This window comes from Oryx dammah, unplaced genomic scaffold (genome assembly GCF_014754425.2).
Source record: "Oryx dammah isolate SB20612 unplaced genomic scaffold, SCBI_Odam_1.1 HiC_scaffold_11056, whole genome shotgun sequence".
Taxonomy (NCBI): domain Eukaryota; kingdom Metazoa; phylum Chordata; class Mammalia; order Artiodactyla; family Bovidae; genus Oryx; species Oryx dammah.
In genome coordinates this window covers 2,565,194-2,590,330 of record NW_024080450.1, presented here as the reverse complement: position 1 = coordinate 2,590,330, position 25,137 = coordinate 2,565,194, and the positions used below count along the sequence as shown (strand labels likewise).

General features: G+C 47.2%; 1 protein-coding gene across 1 annotated transcript; it reads right to left on the bottom strand.

Moving 5' to 3' along the window:
* Nucleotides 1-1,565: 1,565 nt before the first annotated feature.
* On the bottom strand, nt 1,566-24,432 carry LOC120860359 (E3 ubiquitin-protein ligase TRIM35). The gene is made up of 6 exons (XM_040236167.1): nt 23,904-24,432; nt 12,399-12,494; nt 10,080-10,310; nt 9,731-9,753; nt 8,790-8,908; nt 1,566-7,268 (listed from the first exon to the last, which is right to left on the bottom strand). Exons 1-6 carry the CDS (start codon nt 24,336-24,338, stop codon nt 6,691-6,693), a joined length of 1,482 nt encoding a protein of 493 aa, XP_040092101.1. The 5' UTR covers nt 24,339-24,432; the 3' UTR covers nt 1,566-6,690.
* Nucleotides 24,433-25,137: the final 705 nt, after the last annotated feature.

Here is a 25,137-nt window from a genome sequence, read left to right as displayed (position 1 = left end):
CTCTCTACACAAGAGCTCAGACTCCAGTAGTCTCAACAAGACAACTCTGCCAACAACTCCTATTTCCCATCCTGTTCGAATCCTGGGCTATAGAGCTCCTCTGGAATTCCACACGCTGTTCGAATCCTGGGCTATAGAGCTCTGTAATTCCACCCGATGTCCCCTACACAACACTGAACTCACCTGTTCTCCTATGGTCCACTGCTCAGAGACTGGATCATCACTCAAGCTAGGAAACTGGCAGCCATCAGACTCCTGATTTTCCTCATGTAGGACATTCCTCCAGGACCTTTCCTGACCCTCTTACCTCCTCCAGTATATCTAATGCCTATTTCTCCTCTTTATCCCTACACCTCATCCTTCAGTTCAGGCCTCACAAACAGAACTGCCTCCATGATGCCACATTTGATGTTGGGGACCCCAGAAGGTGTTTTTGGATTTGGAGATGCTAACTTCAGGGGACCTGGGGTTGAGGTCTGGATCTGCTGCCAGTTAGTCACATGAGTATAGACCAGTCTCTTGACCTGGTGAATCTATCTCGCAGGGTGGTCAAGGGAGAGTGGGGATTAAAACAAGAGGGCACAATATCATTTTCTGAAAGGACATGGAAAAATGTAACTGTAGTTAACATTGGGGTTAAGATAAGGAAGGAAACACCACAATGTGAATATACTTAACACTATCAAACTGTACACTTAAAAGTAAATGAGATGGTAATTTTATGTGTATTTTACAATAAAAATTTAAAATAAGATAATGGAGAAGTGGGGGCATGGTGGAATGCTTTATAAATAAACAAGGGAGAATTCACATACTAAACCTTTTTATTGATGGACTCTTTAGTCAATGGGGCTACCCTGGTGGCTCGTCAGTAAAGAATCTGTCTGCAATGCAGGAGACCTGGGGTTCGATCCCTGGGTAGGGAAGACCCCCTAGAGAGGGAATTGCTGAGATAAAAAGGGAAGCAAAAGGGTATTAACTTTTGTAGAGCTCTCAGTACCTGCCACATCCTGTAGGGGGTGCGTTTCGCACACCACCTCCCTGGATCCTCATGCTCCAAGTTGCAGCCTCTCCAAAGGGTGGGGATCTCAGATCCGCGTCCCCGGAGAAGGGCTGAAATGGAGCTTGCCTACCCATGCCCTCCAACTGTTTCCACGTGCCTCTATGTTCCTCCTGAGCCCACGTTGTTCCTAGACTGTCTCTGAAATACATGACACAAATCCCAACTAGCCCAGTATCCATAGAAACCTGAATTTCCCATCCTCAGCCTGTTCCCTAGAGAAAGAAACCCACCCAAGCAACACCCACAAACAGGGACTGATGGCACCCACAGGAGCACTTCCCATGTGCTAGGGAATCAGGCTTTAATAGCCAGTGATCTGTCTTGCTGGGTCCTCCAGGCGTGGCTGGGGAAGGAATAGGAGGCATAGAACCTTGTAAGAAGATGCATTTTCTTTTTGAAAATTGAAGGGACCTACTATAGTCCCCACCACGAACAATCAGTCATCTTTTGCCCAATCCAGCAGCTCTGAGGCCACAAAGATCATATTCACAGTGCACTCGAGTCAATATTTGACATCTTTAATCTTGCACATACAAGCACATGAACCATCTGTGAAACAGGACTGTCCAATTTTATTGTGCATGATTGATTACTAATCTTAGGAACAATTTCCCAAGACTTGCTCCTCTCTGGAACAACCTTGCCATCCTTCAAACATGATGACTATTTAGTTTTTTCTCCAGACTCAACACATGAGGAAACAAGGCTGCTGGTACCAAACCACACTCAGGTTCTTGAAAGCTGGTCAGCTGCAGCACCTGGAATCAGCAGCGCCTACTGTGTGCAGGATACCAGCCTTTGCTAGTGACGCAAATTGTGAATCAAAGGACATTAGAACTGGAAAAGACCTTGAAAAAATCATGCGCATGCCTTCATTTCCCTGTTAACTGATGAGAAATTGAATGGCTTTATCTGAAGTACCAGAGTAGCACAGCCAAGTAAAACAACAGTGAACTCTCAACTGCCAAGTACATGTCAGATTTTGTCCTGTTTTATACATTTGCTCACTTAATCTCACGACCACCTTATGAGGTAGGTTATTATCTCCACTCATCTTAAGATCTCCGTTTTTCACATAATGAAACTAAGGCGCTGAGAAGTTAGGTAACTCTCCCAAGGTCACACAGTAGCTGAGGCAGACTTTTAACCTGGGTCATTCATCCCCCACTAACACACTAGCTATGTAGGTCACTAGATACTTTGGTAAGGATTGAGATTTTTAAAACGTATGTTGAGGTCTCAAGTGTAAGGTTTGTCTTCTATGTCATGAGTAGCTAAAATTCCACTTTGTTTTTTCCCCGTTTTAAAACCTTACGGTGAAATAAACAAGAAGCTGAATGCACCAGTTGAACTGACTACATGAAAACATCCATGACAAACCTCCTCTTAAAGGGGAGGAGATTATCTTAATAACATCCTTTGAGTTGTCTCCTTTTGTTGGGTTGCTTAGAGATACAGACCTCGAATATCTGCTTTTATTATTTTTGGTAGTGCTGGGTCTTCGCTGCTGCGCAGGCTTTTCTCTAGTTGCTGTGAGCACTGGCTACTGTCTAGTTGCGGTGCACAGGTTTCTCATTGTGATGGCTTCTCGTTGCAGAGCACAGGCTCTAGGGGTATAGATTCAGTTGTTGTGGCGCACAGGCTTAGTTGCCCCATGGCATGTGGGATCTTCCTGGACCAGGGATAGAACCCATGTCTCCTTGCACTGGCAGGAGGATTCTGTACCACTGAGCCACCAGGGGAGCCCCCAAGTATCTGCTTTTAAATTATAGTGTATCGGAGGAACCAGAATATACTCACAGCAGAATACTGCTGTACATGAAATCCCTCTGGAAGGATTTTTTTCACGGTAATATGACTGTCCACAAAGAGGGGGGCTGAGTGTCTGGGCAGAAGTGGGAAAGGCTGTTCTTTTGTACCGTTTGAATTTACAGCCACATAAGTGGGTGATCTCATCAACAACACACACAAATTAGAGACAAATTGTGTGTTGCATGTCTATATGTATAAATCCTACTCTTCTCAGTCATTACAACATAACCATTTTCCCACATTGTTTTTAATAAACATAAGTTTTATGTCTATAACCTTCCAGTCTCAAAAAATTTAAGCACTTCCAATGTTCATTTCTCAATTTCCTTTGGGGTTTTTCCTTAACATGAACCATGTCAACATTCAAAATCTTCCACTTTTTGAAGAACTAGCCAACATGCATTCAGTCTATAGTATGTTTAGGACATAATACAAAGCATTTGTACTCCCCAAATCCCCTCATTTAATCTCTACAACAACTGAGGTAGGTACCTCAAATCCTCATTTAGATGAGGGAGCAGAGGCTTGAAGACTCAGTAGCTCATAAATCATACGGTTGGGACTTGGGTGTAGGAATTCGGATTTCTGGTTCCGGCTGCTTTCTCTTTACTAAAGATGCCGCCAGCTTATAAAACTTCTGGGTACAGCTTACCTGGGCTCCCATGCACACACTCAATCATCATATCATGTGGATAGGAGGGCTCAAGGGAAGAAGGAATGGGCTCCTTGTCAATAGAATGGCTACCCATGCTGAGATGGCTGCCCATGCCTGAGCCAAGACCTAGAACTGGCTTAAGGGCAGTGTCAAAGGTAAAAGTTTCAGGATACACAAATAACAAAAAGAAAAATAAACCAGACCCCAAAATGAAAACTTCTGTTCTTCAAAGGACACCTTCCAGAAAGTGAAAATACAACCACAGAGTGGTAGGAAATGTTTGGCAATCATGCACTTGATGAGGGACTTGTATCTAGAATGTATGAAGAACTCTCGCAACTGGATAGTAAAAACAATAACAACAAAAAAAAGATTTTAAAATGGGCAAAGGATCTGAAGTCAGTTCTCCTAAGAAGGTAAACAAATGGACAATAAGCACCTGAAAAGAGGCTCCATACCATGAGTCATTAGGGAAATCCAAGTCAAAACTACAATGAGATACGACCTCACATCTACTAGGATGCCCAAGTTAAAAGATGGACAGTAACAAGTGCTAACGAGGATAGGGACCAACTGGAACCTCCCTACATTATAAGACTATACAAAGGTGCGGCCATACTGGAAAATGGCCTGGCAGTCCCTCAAAAGGTTAAACAAGAGTCAGGACATGATCCAGCAAGTCTGTACCTAGTTACCTATCCAAGAAAACAAAAAACATATGTCCACACAAAATCTTGCACACAAATGTTTACAGCAGCATCATTCATAATGGCAAAAAGTGAAAACAATCAAAATGTTTTCACCAACTGAAGAGTTGGTAAGTAAAATGCAGTATATATCCATATAATAGATTATCCATGATAAAAACAAAAACACTGAATACATGCTATAAAGTGAATGAAACTTTTTGCTTATGAGAACACTGAAAGGAAAATGTCAAAAAAAAAAAGTATACTTTGGCTCAAACACTTTATTTTAGTAAAAAGGGGCCTAGGCAATCCACAATATCCTGTAAAAACAAAACAAAGCCCTTCCAACACCTAAGATGGAAAGGAAAAACATTTTTAAAAGTTTACAACTAACAAAATAGTTTCAGGTCAAGATTTATTAGGTAGTGATTTGCGTTTAACAGGCTGGATAAATACTTTATGGTAGAAAGTGCACACTGGACTCAGATGTGTTGGGTCCAAAGTGCCTTGAGCTTTGCTGAATCTGAGCATCTTGAGAGGGGCCACTCAGCTCACATCCACCCCTTTGCCAACATCCTCACCCCTCTCCTGCACCTGGTCCCCTTGACTCAGTGGTATATGCTACCACCTCCCTCCCCTGGCCACCAATGATGGACACATCACACTTATAACCAATTTTTAGTTTTGAATCATCATTTCTGTTTAAAATGTCCATTTCAGTGAACCAGGAGACACAAGCAGGAGAAAGTGTGTGAGTCTTTGGTAAAAACACCTCCATTAAAACACTGCTCCTACAGGGAGACATTCTCTGTTCCAGGACACAAGTGAGGAGGTGACAATTAAAAACTCTCCACAGGCATGTGAAGACGAAAAGGTGAGACAGGAGTCTAGAGTCACAGCAGAGGGAGAAGAAATCAGGATGAAGATGTAAAAGGCAGCACAACAAGAATGAGCAGGCTGTCAGCAAAGACCGGAGCCCTGGAGCCCCCTCCTCCTCATTCCTGACACCAACCCCCCTCCCTGGACAGAGTCGCCTCCCTTCCCGCCTAACACAAAGGGCCCCTCTTCTCCTCCTTCTGTACCTCTGCAAGAGGAACCACAGAAAGGTCCTCCACACAACTGCAGCGCATCCATCACCTTCCAGATCTACCATCTCATTTGCAGATGAGGAAAGTGAAAACCATGCTATTTAAATTATGTTTTTTAAAGTGCTCTGGAAACTCTGTTCAGAGGAAATTGTGCAAGAAGTCTTAATCTATAAGTTAGAGCCAACTGGGTGGGTAGCCTTGTCCCCACCCCCACCCTGAAGGGCTCCACCGAGGCCCACAGAGCAGCTTTAAATACCAGTATAAAGTGACAGACAAGCCAGGGCATGGGTCCTGCCCAAAGCCATGGCAATGGTGCTAGAATAACCATATTTTCTTCTTTTCTGAATTCCTGACACTCTGGCTCCTGGGGCCACTCTGGCCAGCAAGTTCCTGCAGACAACAAACAACTCCCCTGTGAGTGTGCCTTTTGAATGCAGTCAATCTTTTACATGCAAAACGAGCCCCCAACCACCTCCTGTGCCAGGCTCTCACGGGGATCCACTCCAAGCCAATAATCCCCTGTGCTAATCAACCCACAGGCTTCCCAGGCGGCTCAGCAGTAAAGAAGCCACCTGCCAACGCAGGAGATGCAGTTCCGTCCCTGCATCAGGAAGATTTCATGGAATAGGAAACGGTAACCCACTCCAGGATTCTTGAATGAAAAACTGCATGGACAGAGGAGTCTGGTGGGTACAGCCCACAGAGTCACAAAGAGCAGGACATGACTGAGCACGCACACATGCACAATCAACCCACAAAGTTTCAGGACAACTAGGGGCAGCCACTATGCCCCAGAACCTGTGAAAAGTACTCAGACTTGCCGATCATAAACCCACTCACCCAGTACCCTGCCTCCTCTGTTCCTTTCCATGAAAAGCACACCCCTTGCCTCCCAAGGACTCTGGTGCTTCCCCTGGTGCCCCCCCAAGGCCACCTCCACCGCAGCACCCCTTCTCCCAGGAACTGTAAGTAACAAACTCTTTTCACAGCAGTCCCTTCCCATCTGCTGGCCTCACAACACTTGAAAAATGACTTTTTAAAAAACCTACATTTTTTTAAACAGACCCACTTTAGAAACAAACATTATCCCCAGAAATCTTAGAATCTGGACCAGGAAATTCACATCCAGAGGATGCCACAACTTTGGGAAAAGCCTGATGTCTCCTAGCTGACTTTCAAAGGAGGGGAGAGAAGGGACCAAAAAAAGGAGGGAGAGGCCCGTGGCCTGGAGCCACAGAAGATGACAGGGTAGGTCAGTGGGAAGATCCTGGTAAGAAGGCAGGCGGTAGAGAGGTACCAAGGCAAGCGTGGCTTTGGCAAGGGACAGGAAGGAAATGGGACTGACTGCTGGATGCAAGCGGAGTCCCGCAGGCCTGAGGGTCCTCAGCCGTCCAGCTCCTCCTTGATGGTGATGCGCAGTGGGCAAATGCGCAGTGGTTCTGGGGGCCCATCACCCCGCGAGCCGCCCAGGTAGAAGTAAGGCCGCACCTCCCCGAAGCGGGCGTGGAAGGTGTACAGGTGGCAGTGGCGCTCAGCGTCATAGAAGGACAGCTCGCCTTCCTCGCACTCCAGCTCCACGCGCAGGCGGCGCGGGGTGGCGGGGACCAGGGGCGACGTGGCGGGGTCCGAGGCCACGCAGTGGTCGCCGTCCACACCCTGCGTGCGGCCCACATACCAGAAACCCGAGCGCGCGTCATGGTAGCAGCTGTGCGCGTGGCCCTCGGTGCCTGCATCCTGGCGCGTCCGCACCACCCCCACGCGCCAGCTGGCCAGTGCCCCCAGGTCCACCTCCCAGGCGTGTGAGCCCTGCGACAGGATGCAGGAGCCCAGCAGGCAGGGCGCCGATGAGAAGCGCTCCGGGTTCTCCACCTGCACCCGGTAGCCGTGGTTGGTGACGCTGGTGAGGTCGTCGGACACGGAGAGCCAGCCAGCCGCGGTGTTGGGATCAAGGCTGAAAGGCACTGGGTGCAGAGGGAAGAGAGTGGGGAAATCAGACCAGCCTGTGGCCTCGGGTCCCCCTAAACTGACCCACTGTATTCCACCTGGCCCAGTGAACAAAGGGGGCTGCCCTGGGCTAGGGGTTGCATTATGGGTTGAAATGTGCCCTGCACAGCCTGGATGGGAGGGGCATTTGGGGGAGAATGGATACATGTATATGTATGGCTGAGTCCCTTCACTGTTCACCTGAAACTCTCACATTGTTAATCAGCTACACCCCAATACAAAATAAAGTTCAAGAAAAAAAAATGTGCCCTAGAAAAAAAGCTATGTTGAAGTCTTAACCCCAGCACCTCAGGAAGTGACCTTATGTGAGAATGAGGTTCTTGCAGATGTTAACAATTTAAGATGAGATCAGATGGGAAGAGAGGGGGCTCTTGATCCAATATAACTGTTGTCCTTATTAAAAAGGAGAAAACCAATTACATGAGGGGAAAAGCCCTCTGATGATGGAGGCACAGGTCAGAGTGCTGCAACTGCCTGCACCGAGCTCACCAGAAAATACCAAAATTTAGGAAGATGCGAAGAAGGATCCTCCCCTACAGGTTTCAGAGGCAGTGTGGCCCTGCGGACACCTTGGCTTTAGACTTCTACCCTCTGGAACCATGAGAATAAAATTCTGTCATTTTAAAGCATCCAGACTTCAGCCTTTTGTGAGGATAGGCACAGGAAGCCAGTGAACCTCACGAGATGCCTGTATCACCTTAGAAAAGCATGTGACATGCCCCTGGTCACTGACATTTCCCCCCATAAAATCACGTCTCAGTCTGGGATGCTACTGCAAAACTATCAGAGATGGGGTGGCTTAAACAACAGGACAGTATTTCTCATGGTTCTGCTTCTGGAATTCTGAGACCAGGGATCCAGCATGCTTACATTCTGGTGAGGGCCCTCTTTTTGGTTTACAGATGGCTGCCTTCTTACTGTGTCCTCATAAGGCAGAGGGCGAGAGAGAAAAGAAGCTAGCTCTCTGGTGTCTCTTCTTAAAAGGACACTAATCTGATCATCAGAGGGCCCCATCCACATGACCTCTTCTAACTATGATCACCTCTCAAAGGCCCTGCTTTCAAATTCCATCACACAGAGGTTAGGCCTTCAACATACAAATTTGGTTGGGGACACATTCAGTCCACAGTGACTTGCATGGGCTAGCATCACCTTGGGAGAGGCTGCCCTAAACTGAGGAGCTCTTCTGTTTCATTATATATACAATATGGATAGAAAGGGAAGTCAGTTGCTCTTTCTGGAGAGGTGGCCAAGTGTCAGGACCCAAAAGAGGAAGGTGCTCTGTCAGGAATGGTTTGAGCAGCAGGACATGGAGTGGAGCAGGGCACAGGGACCTGTGTGAAAGAGGCTGGAAAGGTGACCAGTGCAGGGAGGAGGAGATCTTATGGGGCGGGAAGCGGGAAGGAGTTCGTTCAGCTGGCCTTCTGCCCAGCACGACCTCCCCCGGCATCTTACACCTGCCTGGGGCCCCCACTCACCAGATTCGACACACATAACCATCTTCCTCCAAACGCGGTACTTCAGGGAGTCCAGGTACTTGCAGACATCAATGAGCATGCCAGGCTGGATGGGCTCTGGCTCCATCGTGCAGAAGAGGCTGGGAAAGGAGAAGTGGGCTTTAGGGAGCAGGGCCAGGGCCAGGCGTTCTGGGCCTAGCTCAGTCAGTTGGAAACAGGATCCCTTGCCTCAGGCCTGCATTTCCTGGCTGCCTTACTGAAGGCAAACCTACACTGGGCTCTGTTGGGAGATGAAGTAGGAACCAATTGGGCGGCTTATACCCTTCAGGACTCAGTACTAGAGCCCTTCCTGCCCTCGCTGGAATAAATATAAACAGGAGGTTCTGAGACATGGTTTAATTTCATGTGAGCAGAAATGATACATACACATCAGCTCATACGATGTCTGAGTCTGAAGGCACCTTAGGGGCCCTCTAGTCCCACATGTTAAAAGTGTCACTGGCCTTTGCTTGAACACCTCCAGTGACAGGGAACTCACTACCACCCAAAGCATTCTCTTCCATCTTTGTACAGCTCTGACTGGGACACAATTATTCCATATTCATCTCTGTGACCCCAACAACCATCAACACAAACTAGTATGTCCTGAGACTCTCGGTGGGGGAGCTGACCAAGAAACAAGGTTAAATGTTGGGCTGACCGTCAGAGAACTACGAGCACCATGCTGGATCTCTCCCCACATAGTAGATGGTCACACTCCACCCTCAGGAAGACAACACTGCACCACTGCAAACTGGAGGTCGGTGTCTTGAAAGAGGGCTCTCCACTTGGCTGGTCCCACTGCTGCCTCTGTACTGCACCAGCTGGCCTCACCACCTGCCTGGCCCGGCAGCCACCTGAGGTTGCACCCCCTGGTATTTCTGCCTACGCTTCCCCTCCCCCTACCAGACTTGGCAACTTACCGGCGTTTTCGGCTCTTGTGTTTCTGGAAAAAAAAAAAAAAAAAAACCAGATACACAAATGTAGACACAAAGAAAACATATAAACCTCTGACCTTAAAAGGAGGCATACATCCCATGCTGACGGATTAGAAGTTTAATATTATTAAATTAATAATAATATTAAGGTTAATATTGCTATAATTAAATTATTAATAATATTGTTAAGATGGCAATACCACCCCAAAAATAAATACTTTAATAAATAAACAGATATTTTAAAAACAATATAGCCAGGGCTGCTGATCTCAGGGTCCCCACTGGCCTCTGACATCTGGCCCCTGGCACTAGATCTGGACGCTGCACTCCTCACCATGAGAAAGGAAACGTCATCCTCCTTCATTTCCATCTGCAGCCGCTCAATCTCGTGGGCCAAGGCCTCCGTGTCCTCCGTCAGCCGCTTCATCTTCTCCTCCGCCAGGTGCTGCTTCTGCCTTGCCTCATTGGCCATGGCATCCAGGATGGCCTGCTCCTCCACACGCAGGAACTCGCGGAGCTTGTCAAATTCCCGGCGGATCTGTGCTTCCAGCCAGGTGGCCTCCACCTGCAGCACAGGGTGGGGCCGGGTGGGACAGAGGAGGGGCGGAGCCTCAGCCATCACCCAGCAGGTGGCCCCCAGATGTTTAGCAAAGGAACTCCATTTTTTAAGGAAAGAAATCATGCGCAGAACCTCCGAAGATAAAATAGAGATGCAGCTTTCTTAGCACATATTTTTAAGTTTAAAGTAAGTCAAACGGCATAGGGACTTCCCTGGTGGTCCAGTGGTTGAAAATCCCCCTTTCAGTCCATGGGACATAGATCCCATATGGCTTGGGGCAACTAAGCTGGTCCTCCAAAAGGAAGACCCCAGAGTGCGGCCAAAAGTTTTTTAAAAAAAGAAATGTTTTAAATAAAAAAGTCAAAGAGCATAATGAGATTGTTTAGATAAATGAATAAAACAAAATCAGTGCTTATAGAGGACAACTGTAATTCTATAAATTCCTCAATAATATTTTGTACTTGCATAGGTTGTACGATAGTGAGGGAAACTCTGAATCACAGAAGCGAACTGTTGCAAACAACAACGATTTTTAAAAATCACTCACCTTCCAATATTAGGACTTCAAATTTGATAGATCTGATAGATGCTTACCCAAAAAAGTAGTAGAAAGTATTTATTTTGAAACTGAATCAATAACATGCTAATATGACAAAGTGATTCACTGAAAGGGAGGGAAATGATTTATTGAAAGGGCTTCCCAGATGACAAAGTGGTAAAGAATCTGCCTGCCAATGCAGGAGACAAGGGTTTAATCCCTAGGTCAGGAATATCCCCAAAGGAGGAAATGGAACCCTACACCAGTATTCTTGCCTGGAAAATCCCACTGACAGGGGAGCCTGGAGGGCTAAAGTCCATGGGGTCACGAAGAGTTGGACATGACTGGGCACGCATGCACAATTTACTGAAAAAAGGCAAACTAGGAAAAATATTTCCAACATATATGAGATTGCTATTCTTCATATACAAAGTGCTCTTAAGTCTCTACAAGAAGAAAAGACAAACATCCCAAGAAAAAGAATGTGAACATTCACAGAAAAAATACAGATAGCTGTTATTCTTATGAAAGGAAGCACACTTACTTTAATAACTTACTTTAATAACCAAAGAAAAGCATAGGAGGAGAGACGGCATAGTTGAAATATCAGGTAAAAAGACTGACAATGTACAGTGGGAGAGAGTGAAATTTGGGAGGATTCTTATCACACAGGGGGATAAAAAATAGAGTGGACAGGAAAAGCCAGCCAGTGCAAAGTCAGCTCCAGCCAGCCTCACACTGGCCAGAGCCTCTCATTAAAGGGGAAGACACAAACTTTCACCTCTCATCCACCAGGATGGACTGAATTGAGAGGAAAAGCATTAATCAAGCCAGAATCCTGGACTCTCCACAACTGATTACACGAGAATTCTACAGCAGCTGGGATGGACAGACAGGGGCTGTCACTTGGACATACGAACACAACCCAGCTATCCCCAGTGCATTCCACAGACGGCACTGGCCAAGCTCGGGGGGAGATGGAGCTGGGGGGCATAGGGGCTGGATGAGGACCCTTGAGGCCATGGTGAGGAGCTTGAACTAGACAGTTTTAAGCAGAAGAGTGACACAACCCATCTATTTTATTTAAAAGATCAGTCCACTGCAAGGAGTGTGGACTGCATACAAGAGCGAAAGCATGGGGCCCAGATAGGAGGGCAGGCAGAGGCGATGGGGACCTGGAACAGGTGCCGGGAGTGGAGAGGGCGATCAATGGACAGGTGCATTCTGGAGACGGTGGATGTGAGGTGTGAGAATGGGGGTGTCGCTGGTTTGAGAACCCCAGCGGGTGGTGCAGCATGACACCTGTCATCAGTCTGAGTTCACAGACACAGGAGGCTGCGGAAGCCGCTTGGTGGTCGCTGGCGTGGCCATGCCCAGGTGTTTAAAGATGCCATGACGTCACAATCAGCACCCAAGGGCACAGCTGTGCTCGCCAGCAGGGCTGGTGAAGGCTGACCTTGTAGCAGCAGCCATGGCCAGGGCCAGACCACCCGCACCTCTACCCCACGGTAGTCCAGGTGTGCCCATCTGCACCCTCAGCCCCAGTGTTCACTCACCTGATTGTGCTTGGCAATGGCCTCATAGGAGCGCTGCATTGCCCAGAAGGCCTTGGCTTTCTCCCGCAGTGCATGCTCCATGTTCCTGCACTTGGCCTGCCAAGAGGGACCAGAAGGAGGTGGGTTAGGGGGAGAGGCCGGGCAGGGATGCAGCACGCCACATCACAGCTGGAGGTGCACTTCACTGTGGGTACCTCTCGACCATTATTTACTGAACCCAGTCCAGCTACATGCTGGGGGACACAGTGGGGTAAGCTCAGCTCTGATCCTGCACCTGATGGTGTACAGCACAAAGGGCCTCCGATACCCTCTAACCCAGCACCTTTGTTTACACCTGATACAGATAGGGAAACAGCTGAGGAGGTACAGGGACTAGTTTCCATGCTGGTCACAGGACAGAACAGAAGGACATCCTGCTAAGCCTAAAGCAGGCGGAGTGAACAATGTGCTCACAGGCCCCCTTCACAACTTCACGAACTGGACAGGTTTACAGTCATGAAAGAACAGGTCTAATCACGAGGTTAACCCAGTTCTTCCCACAGGACCTTGTCTAAACCACAGTCATCCTGGGTTGCTCCTAGGATCCCCACAGATACTGAAATCCCACGATGCTTAAGTCCCTTATGTAAAAATGCTTCAGTGCTAGTATAAAAGTCTGTGTAAGTAGTTGTAAGTACAATGTAAATGCTATGTAGATAGTTAACAGAGTGGTAACTTTAAGCTGTGTTTTTAGTCCCTAAAGCCTCATCCCCACCTAGGCCTGGTTTAGATGACAAGATTCTGGACTCTGAGCTAATGCTATAATGGGACAAGATGACTGGGGATCCTGGGAGGGGGTGGGAGTGCTCTGCAGGTGGGAGGGACATCAATCACTGGGGCCAGACTGCAGGCAGCTGCCTTGAAAATGACTCTAAGGATCCCCCTTCCCAGTACTGCACTGCTGAAAGCCCCTCCCTGAGGGCTGGATCTACAGAAGACATGCTTCTAATCAACAGAATATGGCAAAAGTGACGGGAGATGAGCTGAGGTGACAAAAAGCCTGCACTGACCCTTTCTCACCCTCTTTTGCTCCCTATCAGATGGAAGTGATCCAACCAACAGAGCAGCCCATGGGGATAGGAAGTAAGGGTATCTAACCAACAGCCCATGAAGACCTGAATCCTGCTGCCGACCACATAAGTGAGCCTGAGTGGGGATCCTGGCCTCCTCGGGCTTTCAGATGAGACTGCAGCCCTGGTCCACACTGCCGCACCATTGAGACCCTGAGGCAGAAACACCCATCCAGTCATGCTCGATTCCTGACCCACAGACACCATGAGACAGTAGACATTTTTGTTTGAGGCCACTATGTTTGGGGTAATTTGTCCCACAGCAGTAGATAACTAGCTCATGTGTCCTACTCAACAGTCTATTCTTTTAAACACACTTCTACAGAAAATAAACAGTGATTTCCTTTACTGCAGGTTTAGTTTTTTTTTTCAATTCATTCTGGTCATCCTTATGTTCTTCTTGACAATATTTAACAGATTTTTAAAAAATATTGTTTTCTGTAATATCTCTAAGGTGTGTCACTTCAATAGCAAAATAACATTAGCATAAGTGTCCCACAAAACCACTGAAATGTCATCCCAATGTGTTATTTGATGGGACGAGATGTTTTGTAGCAAAGTTATGTAATATTATCCCAAAGAAAAATCCCATGATTTGTGAAATAACTGTGAATGTCAGGGGTAAAGCAACTGCCCACACACATTACCCAGGGCTGTGCTAGCCCCAAAGAACACACCCGACCCTCTGCCCTTCAACCTCAAGTTAGGGCAATGAAGAGGGAAGGGGTAACAAGTCCCTTGTCTTTCTCAAACTTTTTAATCACTTGGAGAGTTCTGCTTCAATTCAGCAAGTCCCAGCCCTAATATGTGCCCTTCTCTGAGTTGCTCGCTGGTGAGATTTACCAATGATTGTATTATCGCTGTGCTACGCTAAGTCACTTCAGCCATGTCTGACTCTTTGCAACCCCATGGACCATAGCCTGCCAGGTTCCTCTGTTCATGGGATTCTACAGGCAGGAACACTGGAGTGGGTTGCTGTGCCCTCCTCCAGGGGATCTTCTTGACCCAGGAATCAAACCCACATGTCTTATGTCTCATGCACTGGCAGGCAAGTTGTTTACCACCAGCGCCACCTGGAAAGTCTGTATTATCACTAATGAACAGTGATTACTGAGCATGCACTTTGCACAAGGCACTAAATCAGGTCCTTTACAGATATCATTCTATTGAATTCTTTTATTTCTGCAAGGTAGGCACTATATTCCTAACACATAAAAGAGAAAAGCAGCCCAGAAGAATTAAGTCACATGCCAAAATTATAGTTAGCAGCAAGACCAGGCTCTGTCTGCAGAACTGCCCAAACATAAAGGCCACAGTGTTAACCACAACATTACCCAACCTGTTTCATTAAGGGAGCTACTACTCTGTTGTCCAGTTGTCTTCTGTGTTTCCAAATGTGCCATCTTATTTCCAAATTAGTTGACATCAAACATATTGTCAATGTCTTTGTTTCTGGAGAATAAAAGCTTATAATTCTGGCCATACTTTGCCCAACTCCTTACATAACCTAGCATGTTAATGAAAATTTCCTCCCATAAATGTCTAACTGAACGACACATCTTAAAAACTTAAGGAAAATCAAAAATTGGAAATGACCCAAATGTCGATCAACAAGAGATGGGTGAATAAATGATGATATTATTAAATGGAAAGCTGGGCTTCCCTGGTGGTTCAGATGGTAAACAAACTGCCTACAATGCAGGTGACCCAGGTTCAATCCCCAGGTCGGGAAGATCCCCTGGAGAAGGCAATGGCAATCCACTCAATATTCTTTCCTGGTAAATTCTATGGACAGAGGAGCCTGGTGGGCTACAGTCCATGGGTCACAAAGAGTTGGACAAGACAGAGCAACTAACACTTTAACTTTTACATATGGAAAGCTGCTTAGCAATAAGGAATAAATTATTGATACATATACAGACGCATTTTCTGTGATTATGGTTTCAGTGTGTGTCTAGACACACTGAAACCATAATCACAGAAAACTAGCCAATTTGATTACACGGACCACAGCCTTCTCTAACTCAGTGAACCTAAGCCATGCCGTGTGGGGCCACCCAAGACGGATGGGTGATGGTGGAGAGGTCTGACAGAATGTGGTCCACTGGAGAAGGGAATGGCAAACCACCTCAGTATTCTTGCCTTGAGAACCCCATGAACAGTATGAAAAGGCAAAATGATAGGATACTGAAAGAGGAACTCCCCAGGTTGGTAGGTGCCCAATATGCTACTGGAGATCAGTAGAGAAATAACTCCAGAAAGAATGAAGGGATGGAGCCAAAGCAAAAACAATACCCAGCTGTGGATGTGACTGGTGATAGAAGCAAGGTCCGATGCTGTAAAGAGCAATATTGCATAGGAACCTGGAATGTCAGGTCCATGAATCAAGGCAAATTGGAAGTGGTCAAACAAGAGATGGCAAGAGTGAACATCGACATTCTAGGAATCAGCGAACTAAAATGGACTGCAATGGATGAATTTAACTCAGATGACCATCGTATCTACTACTATGGGCAGGAATCCCTTAGAAGAAATGGAGTAGCCATCATGGTCAACCAAAGAGTCCGGAATGCAGTACTTGGATGCAATCTCAAAAATAACAGAATGATCTCTGTTCGTTTCCAAAGCAAACCATTCAATATCACAGTAATCCAAGCCTACGCCCCAACCAGTAATGTTGATGAAACTGAAGTTGAATGGTTCTATGAAGACCTACAAAACCTTTTAGAACTAACACCCAAAAAAGATCTTTTCATTATAGGGGACTGGAATGCAAAAGTAGAAGTCAAGAAACACCTAGAGTTAACAGGCAAATTTGGCCTTGGAGTACAGAATGATGCAGGGCAAAGGCTAAGAGTTTTGCCAAGAGAATGCACTGGTCATAGCAAACACTCTCTTCCAACAACACAAGAGAAGACTACACATGGATATCACCAGATGGTCAACACCAAAATCAGATTAATTATATTCTTTGCAGCCAAAGATGGAGAAGCTCTATACAGTCAGCAAAAACAAGACCAGGAGCTGACTATGGCTCAGATCATGAACTCCTTATTGCCAAATTCAGACTTAAATTGAAGAAAGTAGGGAAAACCACTAGACCATTCAGGTATGACCTAAATCAAATCCCTTATGATTATATAGTGGAAGTGAGAAATAGATTTAAGGGCCTAGATCTGATAGATAGAGTGCCTGATGAACTATGGACAGAGGTTCATGACATTGTACAGGAGACAGGGATCAAAACCATCCCCATGGAAAAGAAATGCAAAAAAGCAAAATGGCTGTCTGAGGAGGCCTTACAAATATCTGTGAAAAGAAGAGAAGTGAAAAGCAAAGGAGAAAAGGAAAGATACTCCCATTTGAATGCAGAGTTCCAAAGAATAGCAAGGGGAGATAAGAAAGCCTTCCTCAGGGATCAGTGCAAAGAAATAGAGGAAAACAATAGAGTGAGAAAGACTAGAGATCTCTTCAAGAAAATTAGAGATACCAAAGGAACGTTTCATGCAAAGATGGGCTTGATAAAGGACAGAAATGGTATGGACCTAACAGAAGCAGAAGATATTAAGAAGAGGTGGCAAGAATACACAGAACTGTACAAAAAAGATCTTCACGACCCAGATAATCACAATGGTGTGATCACTCACCTAGAGCCAGACATCCTGGAATGCAAAGTCAAGTGGGCCTTAGGAAGCATCACTACGAACAAAACTAGTGGAGGTGATGGAATTCCAGTTGAGCTATTTCAAATCCTGAAAGATGATGCTGTGAAAGTGCTGCACTCAATATGCCAGCAAATTTGGAAAACTCAGCAGTGGGCACAGGACTGCAAAAGGTCAGTTTTCATTCCAATCCCAAAGAAAGGCAATGCCAAAGAATGCTCAAACTACCACACAACTGCACTCTTCTCACACACTAGCAAAGTAATGTTCAAAATTCTCCAAGCCAGGCTTCAGCAATACATGAACCATGAACTCCCAGATGTTCAAGCTGGTTTTAGAAAAGGCAGAGGAACCAGAGATCAAACTGCCAACATCCGCTGGATCATGGAAAAAGCAAGAGAGTTCCAGAAAAACATCTATTTCTGCTTTATTGATTATGCCAAAGCCTTTGACTGTGTGGATCACAATAAACTGTAGAAAATTCTGAACAAGATGGGAATACCAGACCACCTGACCTGCCTCTTGAGAAACCTATATGCAGGTCAGGAAGCAACAGTTAGAACTGGACATGGAACAACAGACTGGTTTCAAATAGGAAAAGGAGTACATCAAGGCTGTATATTGTCACCCTGCTTATTTAACTTATATACAGAGTACATCATGAGAAACGCTGGGCTGGAGGAAGCACAAGCTGGAATCAAGATTGCTGGGAGAAATATCAATAACCTCAGATACGCAGATGACATCACCCTTATGGCAGAAAGTGAAGAGGAACTAAAAAGCCTCTTGATGAAAGTGAAAGACGAGAGAGAAAAAGTTGGCTTAAAGCTCAACATTCAGAAAACGAAGATCATGGCAACTGGTCCCATCACTTCATGGCAAATAGATGTGGAAACAGTGGAAACAGTGTCAGACTTTATTTTCTGGGCTCCAAAATCACTGCAGATGGTGACTGCAACCGTGAAATTAAAAGATGCTTACTCCTTGGAAGAAAAGTTATTACTAACCTAGATAGCATGTTAAAAAGCAGAGACATTACTTTGCCAACAAAGGTCCATCTAGTCAAGGCTATGGTTTTTCCAGTGGTCATGTATGGATGTGAGAGTTGGACTGTGAAGAAAGCTGAGCTCCAAAGAATTGATGCTTTTGAACTGTGGTGTTGGAGGAGACTCTTTAGAGTCCCTTGGACTGCAAGGAGATCCAACCAGTTTATCCTAAAGGAGATCAGTCCTGGGTGTTCATTGGAAGGACTGATGCTGAAGCTGAAACTCCAATACTTTGGCCACCTCATGCGAAGAGTTGAGTCACTGGAAAAGACCCTGATGCTGGGAGGGATTGAGGATTGGAGGAGAATGAGATGACAGAGGATGAGATAGCTGGATGGTATCACCAACTCGATTGAGTTTGGGCAAACTCCAGGAGTTGGTGATGGACAGGGAGGCCTGGCATGCTGCGATTCATGGGGTCGCAAAGGGTCAGACACAACTGAGGGACTGAACTGACTGATACATAGATGAGTCAAAAAGTATATGTATATATTATTTTGCAGGAAAGTACATACAGTTTCATCCCATTTATGTGAAGATCAAGATCAGCACCACTAATCCACGTTGACAAATCAGAATTAGTGCTCCTTGGTTTTAAGAAATACTTCCCTCCACTGAGGTCATAAAGATAATCTTCTACAGTATTTAAAGCTTTACAGCATGTCCTTCCACATAGACTGCTGCTTCTATCCAATCCCCACCTGCTTCACGCAACTATCCCAACATGGCCTTGAAAACTCGACTTGGGCCCCTCCCCCACTTCCTCTAGAACCCTGCTTTGATTTCCCCAGTGTAGTTTAGTTGCCCCTCCATGGACACTTTTACTTCATACCCAGCATCATTGTCTCACATTCCTGGAAAGGCTGCAGGCTTCCTGGGGATAGGTCCTCATGCCTGGTCCTCTCACCAAGCACACTGATGCTCCATAAATTGCAGACAGAATGAAGGCTTGCTCTGCAGAGGCAGAGGCTTTCATCCACTGCTCCCTGGTGGCTCAGGCGGTAAAGAATCTGCTTGCCAATTCAGGAAATGGGTCCAGAAGATCCCCTGGAGAAGGAAATGGCAACCCACTCCAGTATTCTTGCCTGGAGAATCCCATGGACAGAGGAGCCTGGCAGGCTATAGTCCATGGGGTCGAAAAAGAGTCGGGCAAACCTGAGCAACTGAGGATACATGCACATATTCGATAATGCCCACCTGACTCCAAGAAGGCAAGGGATTGGCCTGGCACAGAGCAGGCACTCAGTTCATACCTGCTGGCCCACTGATGGGGGCCCTCATGCACACAAGCCTCTAAGAACCCAAACACAGAGGCAGCTGCCCTCACAGCTCCTGGAAAATTGGGCTGGTAGGGAAGACCTTAGCCCGACACCAGAGAAGGGTCTATCAATGTCACTCACTGGAGTAAGAGCAGAGCAAGGCCCCAGGTGGACTCTACAGTAACTGCTCTGGCTTTAGACAAGTTACTTAATCTCTCTGAGACTCAGTATTACTGTCTGTAAAATGGGAAGAATAGTACCCAGGTGTAGTAAGCTGAATACCAGTTCCTCCAGAAATGTGTGCTAAGTTGCATCCAATTCTTTGCAACCCCATGGACTGTAGCCCACCAGGTTCCTCTTTCCATGGGATTCTCCAGTCAAGAATACTGCAGTGAAAGTGGGTTGCTATACTTTCCTCCAAAGATGTCCTCGTCCTAATCTTGGGAATGTGTTACCTCGTGTGGCAAAAGTGATTTTGTAGATGTGATTAAAATATGGACTTTAAGATTGGGAGATCATCCTGGATTGTCCACAGGGGCTCCCTGTAATCATGAGGGTCTTTTCTTGAGGGAGTCAGAGAAGAGAATGAGACAACAGAAGCAGAAGCTGGAACGATGTACTTCAGGATGAGGGAGGAAAGGGCCTCACAAAGCTGGACAAGACAATGAAAGAAACCCTCTTCTGGCTTCCAAAAGGCACAGAGTCCTGCCAACACCTTGATGTTTGGACTTCTGACCTCCAGAACGGTGGGATAACAAATCTGTGCTATGTTCAACCACAGTTTGTGGCAATTTATGACAACAGCAATTGGAAACTAATACACAATCTCATAGAGTTTTTGTGAGGACTAAATGTGTTGACAAAAACACTTAAGAGTACCTGGTACATAGTAAGTGCTCAAAAAGTATTGGCTGCAGACTTCCCTGGTAGCTCAGTGGTTAAGAATCTCCCTGCCAGTACAGGGGACACAGGTTCAATCCCTGGTCCAGGAAGATCCCGCACGCTGCGGAGCAACGAAGTGTGGGCAACTGAGCCTATGTGCTGCAACCAGAGAGTAGCCCCTATTTGCCACAACTGGAGAAGACCTGCATGCAGCAACGAAGACTCAGCACAGACAAAAATAAATACATAATTTTTTTTAAAAAGGATGTTGTCTGGTATGGTTGTTATTTTTGGTGGAGTATCTCATGTGGTTGCCAAAGCAGTCTCCAACACACAAATCAAACTGCCAAACCCCCATGCAAAAGCTTTTTGGGCTCCCCATTGGCCCTTTCTCACCTCTCCTGCCTTCCCATGCTACTCTCCCTACACCTCCACCTACTCCAATCATCCAGAACTACAACTTGACTCTCTGCTGGCTGAATTCCCCCAGCTCCATGGGGCGAGGGCTCTGGTTTACTGACCTCTGCAGCCTCAGCACCCAGGACAGCCCTGGCACACAGCTGTCTAATACAAGTGATGACAGTTGGCACCAGGCTGAGCACACTCCTCAGATCTTTGGGACTGGACTCCTTGGCCCCTCAGACACTGTCCTGAGTGATCACTGCTCGGATGGCATCCTTCCTCTGCTTAAAACACTCCCACTACTTCCCAGTCTTTTGGGGGGTTTTTTGAGATTTTTTGTTTTGATGTGGATCATTTTTAAAGTCTTTACTGAATTTGTTAAAATATTGCTTCTGTTCTATGTTTTGGGGTGTTGTTTTCTTTTTGGACTCGAGGCATGTGGGATCTTGTCTCCCCAACCAGAGATCAAACTCGCACCCCCTGCAATGGAAGGTGAAGTCTTAAACATGGGACCACCAGGGAAGTCCTCTCTCTACAGTCTTCAGGATAAAGGATAAGCCTGGGACCTCCTGGCTCCTTCTGCATCTCCATCCTCATTCTTTCTCACCCTGAAATTCTCTAGGTACTAGAAAATCTGGCCTCCCTCCTCTGGACCCTTACACATGCCACTGCCTGAAATACCTTCCCTGACCCCTTTCACCTGGCTGCTGCTGCTAAGTTGCTTCAGTTGTGTCCGACTCTGTGTGACCCCATAGATGGCAGCCCACCAGGCTCCCCCATCCCTGGGATTCTCCAGGCAAGAATACTGGAGTGGGTTGCCATTTCCTTCTCCAATGCACGAAAGCCTGGCTAACACCTCCTTATTCCTTGGGTCTTTGCTTAAAGCTCCGTGAAGATATGAATTACTGTTCAGCTCCTGTTGTGCAGTATACCCAGGGCCTAGCAGTACAAGACATCTGTTGAATAAACAGTAACAGGTCATTAGACCGTACGTACTTCCTGGTACCTGGCTCACTGATCTTGAATCCTGGCTTAGCCCTGACCTGGAGGTTCTGCCTTAGTGTTCTTGGCCTTGACCCCCACCCACCTTCCTGATCTATATCTGCCAGCCCCACAGTGACTCATCACGACTTGATCCATGGTGTCCCCTTACCTCGACACCAGCCCCCAGGATGCCCAGAATGCCCACACTTATTAATACATTGGCTGTCTCAAATCAGGACCTGGCAGTTCTGTCCGGTGAAATAAGAAAAAGCATTGCTGTGGGCCACTGTTCAAACACTCTTCAAATAAGCATGTGGATGACACTCTCCTTCACTTGAACTTTGCCAAAATGTATATGGAACTGTCTACTTCCACTGTGAACTTCCCTGGTGGCTCAGCAGTAAAGAACCCGCCTGTCAATGCAGGAGACACGGGTTCGATCCTTGGGTCAGGAAGACCCCCTGGAGAAGGAAATGGCAACCCACTCCAATATTATTGCCTAGAAAATCCCATGGACAGAGGACTCTGGTAAGCTACAGTTCATCAGGTCATAAAAGAGTCAGACACAGCTTAGTGACTAAACAACAACAACAAAGGCATTAAAACAAACTAAAACAGTATCTGAAGAACAGGCATTCTTATAGAATTATTTTCAACTTTTTGAAATACACTTATTTTCAATACACTCATCTTCAGAATAGCTAACCAGTGTTCTCCAAACTGTGGGTCTGACCTATGTATTAGTTGGTATTAGTAGGTGATAAAATAATGTTTTATAGCCTGTGCAATTTTTAAAATATAATGACAGAAAATGCCAGACTACAATAGAGATTTTCACAGAATTTTTGTTTCCACTGATACAGAACATGATACATACATGTGGCTGTTCTGAGTCACAACGTAAAAAAATATTTCTCACTGTGGGAAGCCTGGTGTGCTGCAGTCCATGGGGTCACAATCAGAAACGACTGAGTGACTGAACAACAACAATGGGCCAGCAAAGGTCAAAAATTCTGAAAACTCCTGAGCTGGCTAACCCTTATTTCCTGATCATTTTCCTTCCTATGCCAAAAACTTCATGTTAGTTTTCCCTTATAAGTTGCTCCTTTATTTTTCTTGTTCAGTCACTCAGTCATGTCTGACTCTTTGTGGCCCCATGGACTGCAGCACCCCAGGCTTCCCTGTCCTTCACCATCTCCCAGAGTTTGCTCAAACGCCTGTCCATTGAGTCGATGATGCCATCCAACCATCTAATCCTCTGTGGTCCCCTTCTCCTCCTGCCCTCAATCTTTTCCAGCATCAGGGTCTTTTCCAGTGGGTTGGCTTTCCACATCAAGTGGCCAAAATATTGGAGCTCCTTTATTTATAACCAGTGAAACTCCAGGCATGGGATATGCTGAGAGAGTGATCCAGGGTATACTAGCTGGCCATGGCCAGAGGCCTCCCCAGAGCTATCCAATACATGGGGCCCAGGAAGTAGGTGAGGGAGGTGCTGCTGCTGCTGCTACGTCACTTCAGTCGTGTCCGACTCTGTGCGACCCCATAGATGGCAGCCCACCAGGCTCCCCGGTCCCTGGGATTCTCCAGGCAAGAACACTGGAGTGGCTTGCCATTTCCTTCTCCAATGCATGAAAGTGAAAAGTGAAAGTGAAGTCACTCGGCCGTGTCCGACCCTCAGCGACCCCATGGACTGCAGCCTTCCAGGCTTCGGGGGAGACCTAAAAGCTCCATATCCTTGACCAGGACTTCGGGTGCTGCACCTCTGCCTTCTGTGTACCAAGTTCCAGGGTTACTGGACTTACTCAACCTGTGCTTCTAAAATGGGCATGAGCCACAGTCGCCTGGTAGAAAGGGTGCAGAGCCTCAGCCCTTCAGAGGTGGGCGGGCGGTCTTAAGAACATCTTGTAACCCCAATTCTCAGACTTCCTGTTGACAGTCTCTCCTCCATCTCAGACCCCTTGGGCGGTGCTCGATGTAGGCTCTGTATGTTACCAGAAGAAGACGGGGTCCTGAGAAGGCACTAGCAAGCTGGCAGGGAGAAGAGGGACGGGACTAGGCACACCCAGCCCTGGCAGGCTGGAGTGCAGGAGCAGCGGGGTCAGGATGCTAGGTTCCGGTCCACGTGCGCGCTCGGCCAACCCTCGCCCGCAGAAACTCTTACCCGAAAGTCGTGGGCGGTGTCCTTCACCGGCTGCACGCGGTGTCCCTGGTGCCGGGGGTCGGCCTGGCACGAGCAGCACAGCAGCTCCTTGTCGTCGAGGCAGAAGAAGTTGAACTGGCTGCGGTGCAGGCGGCAGAGGCGCGGGGAGCGGTGGCCGGTCCAACGCGCGCCCTCGGCCTCCTCGCGCAGCAGCTTCTCCACCAGGTTGTTGAGGGTGTGGTTGGTGCGCAGGTCGGCGAGGGCAGCGCGGTCCTTGCACACCGGGCAGGTGGGCGCCACCTGAACCTCCCAGCAGCGGGTCACGCACCCGCGGCAGAAGTTGTGGCCGCAGCGCAGGGTCACGGCATCGCGGAAGGGGTCATAGCAGACGGCGCACAGCAGCTCCTCTTTGAAGGAGCGGGAAGGCCCAGGGGACGCGGTGGGGCCTGGCTCCATAGCCTTCCCGGGTCTCGAGCCGGTAACTTTCGCTCCAGTCCCTCCCACCCGCCTGACTGCTCTCTGGACCCTGAGAGAGGCGCCCACCCTCTTCCGTTCGGAGCACTGAGCGACAGCGGCCCCGGCCAATTGCTCGGGGTGTGCTTAGGAGGCTCCGCCCCAGTTCCGGTCAGCTCGGGAAATCCCGGAAGAGTGGGGCGCAGCCCGTCTGCTCTGCGGTCTGCGCGGGTTCTAGGCGTGCCCGTCAAGTTTAGCCAAGAAAAAGCTACCCGTCCGTGCTCAAGGGCTTCCGCAGCATTGAAACCTACTTCCGATTTCAAATGGAAAATGAAGTCTAGGAGACACTTCCTTAGTTCCCGGAAATCTCAGGCCCGCGAGGTGGGAGAAGCCAGAGCTCCTTACTTCCTGGTTCCGAGTAGAGTGTGATCTTACAGCGTTGTTAGCGTTTTTACCGCTTGAGTTTGCAGTGCCCCCTTTGAAAGATCTATGCACGCCCTTGAATTAGTTGTTCACTTATTTTGGCCTGTTTAGTTCCTGCCTGCTGGGGTAAGGAAGAAGCGAGAGCAGGGGGCAGTGGAAGACCTCTGAGAAGACCCAATTCTTGTCTTGTTTGGGCAGGCAGGCAAGTCACAATCTTTAACAAAATCTATTTCCTCCTGAGTGAAATAGAGATCAAAGACGTCTGCAAAGTTAGCTATGGAAACTACAGTCCAGGCTGAATTTTCCCGCCAGGTACAACAGGTCTGAGTCGCTGAACTTGTCTCAGGTTGATCACCTTACAGCATTCAGATGTAGGATT

Excerpts from the sequence above, each read along its gene's own strand:
- LOC120860359 (XM_040236167.1), bottom strand. The coding sequence starts at position 24,338 with ATGGAGCCAGGCCCCACCGCGTCCCCTGGGCCTTCCCGCTCCTTCAAA. Across the intron at positions 10,311-12,398 it reads CCATTGCCAAGCACAATCAG|GTGGAGGCCACCTGGCTGGA; the intron begins GTGAGTGAACAC and ends CCTGTGCTGCAG. Across the intron at positions 7,269-8,789 it reads GGTTATGTGTGTCGAATCTG|TGCCTTTCAGCCTTGATCCC; the intron begins GTGAGTGGGGGC and ends CTCTGCACCCAG.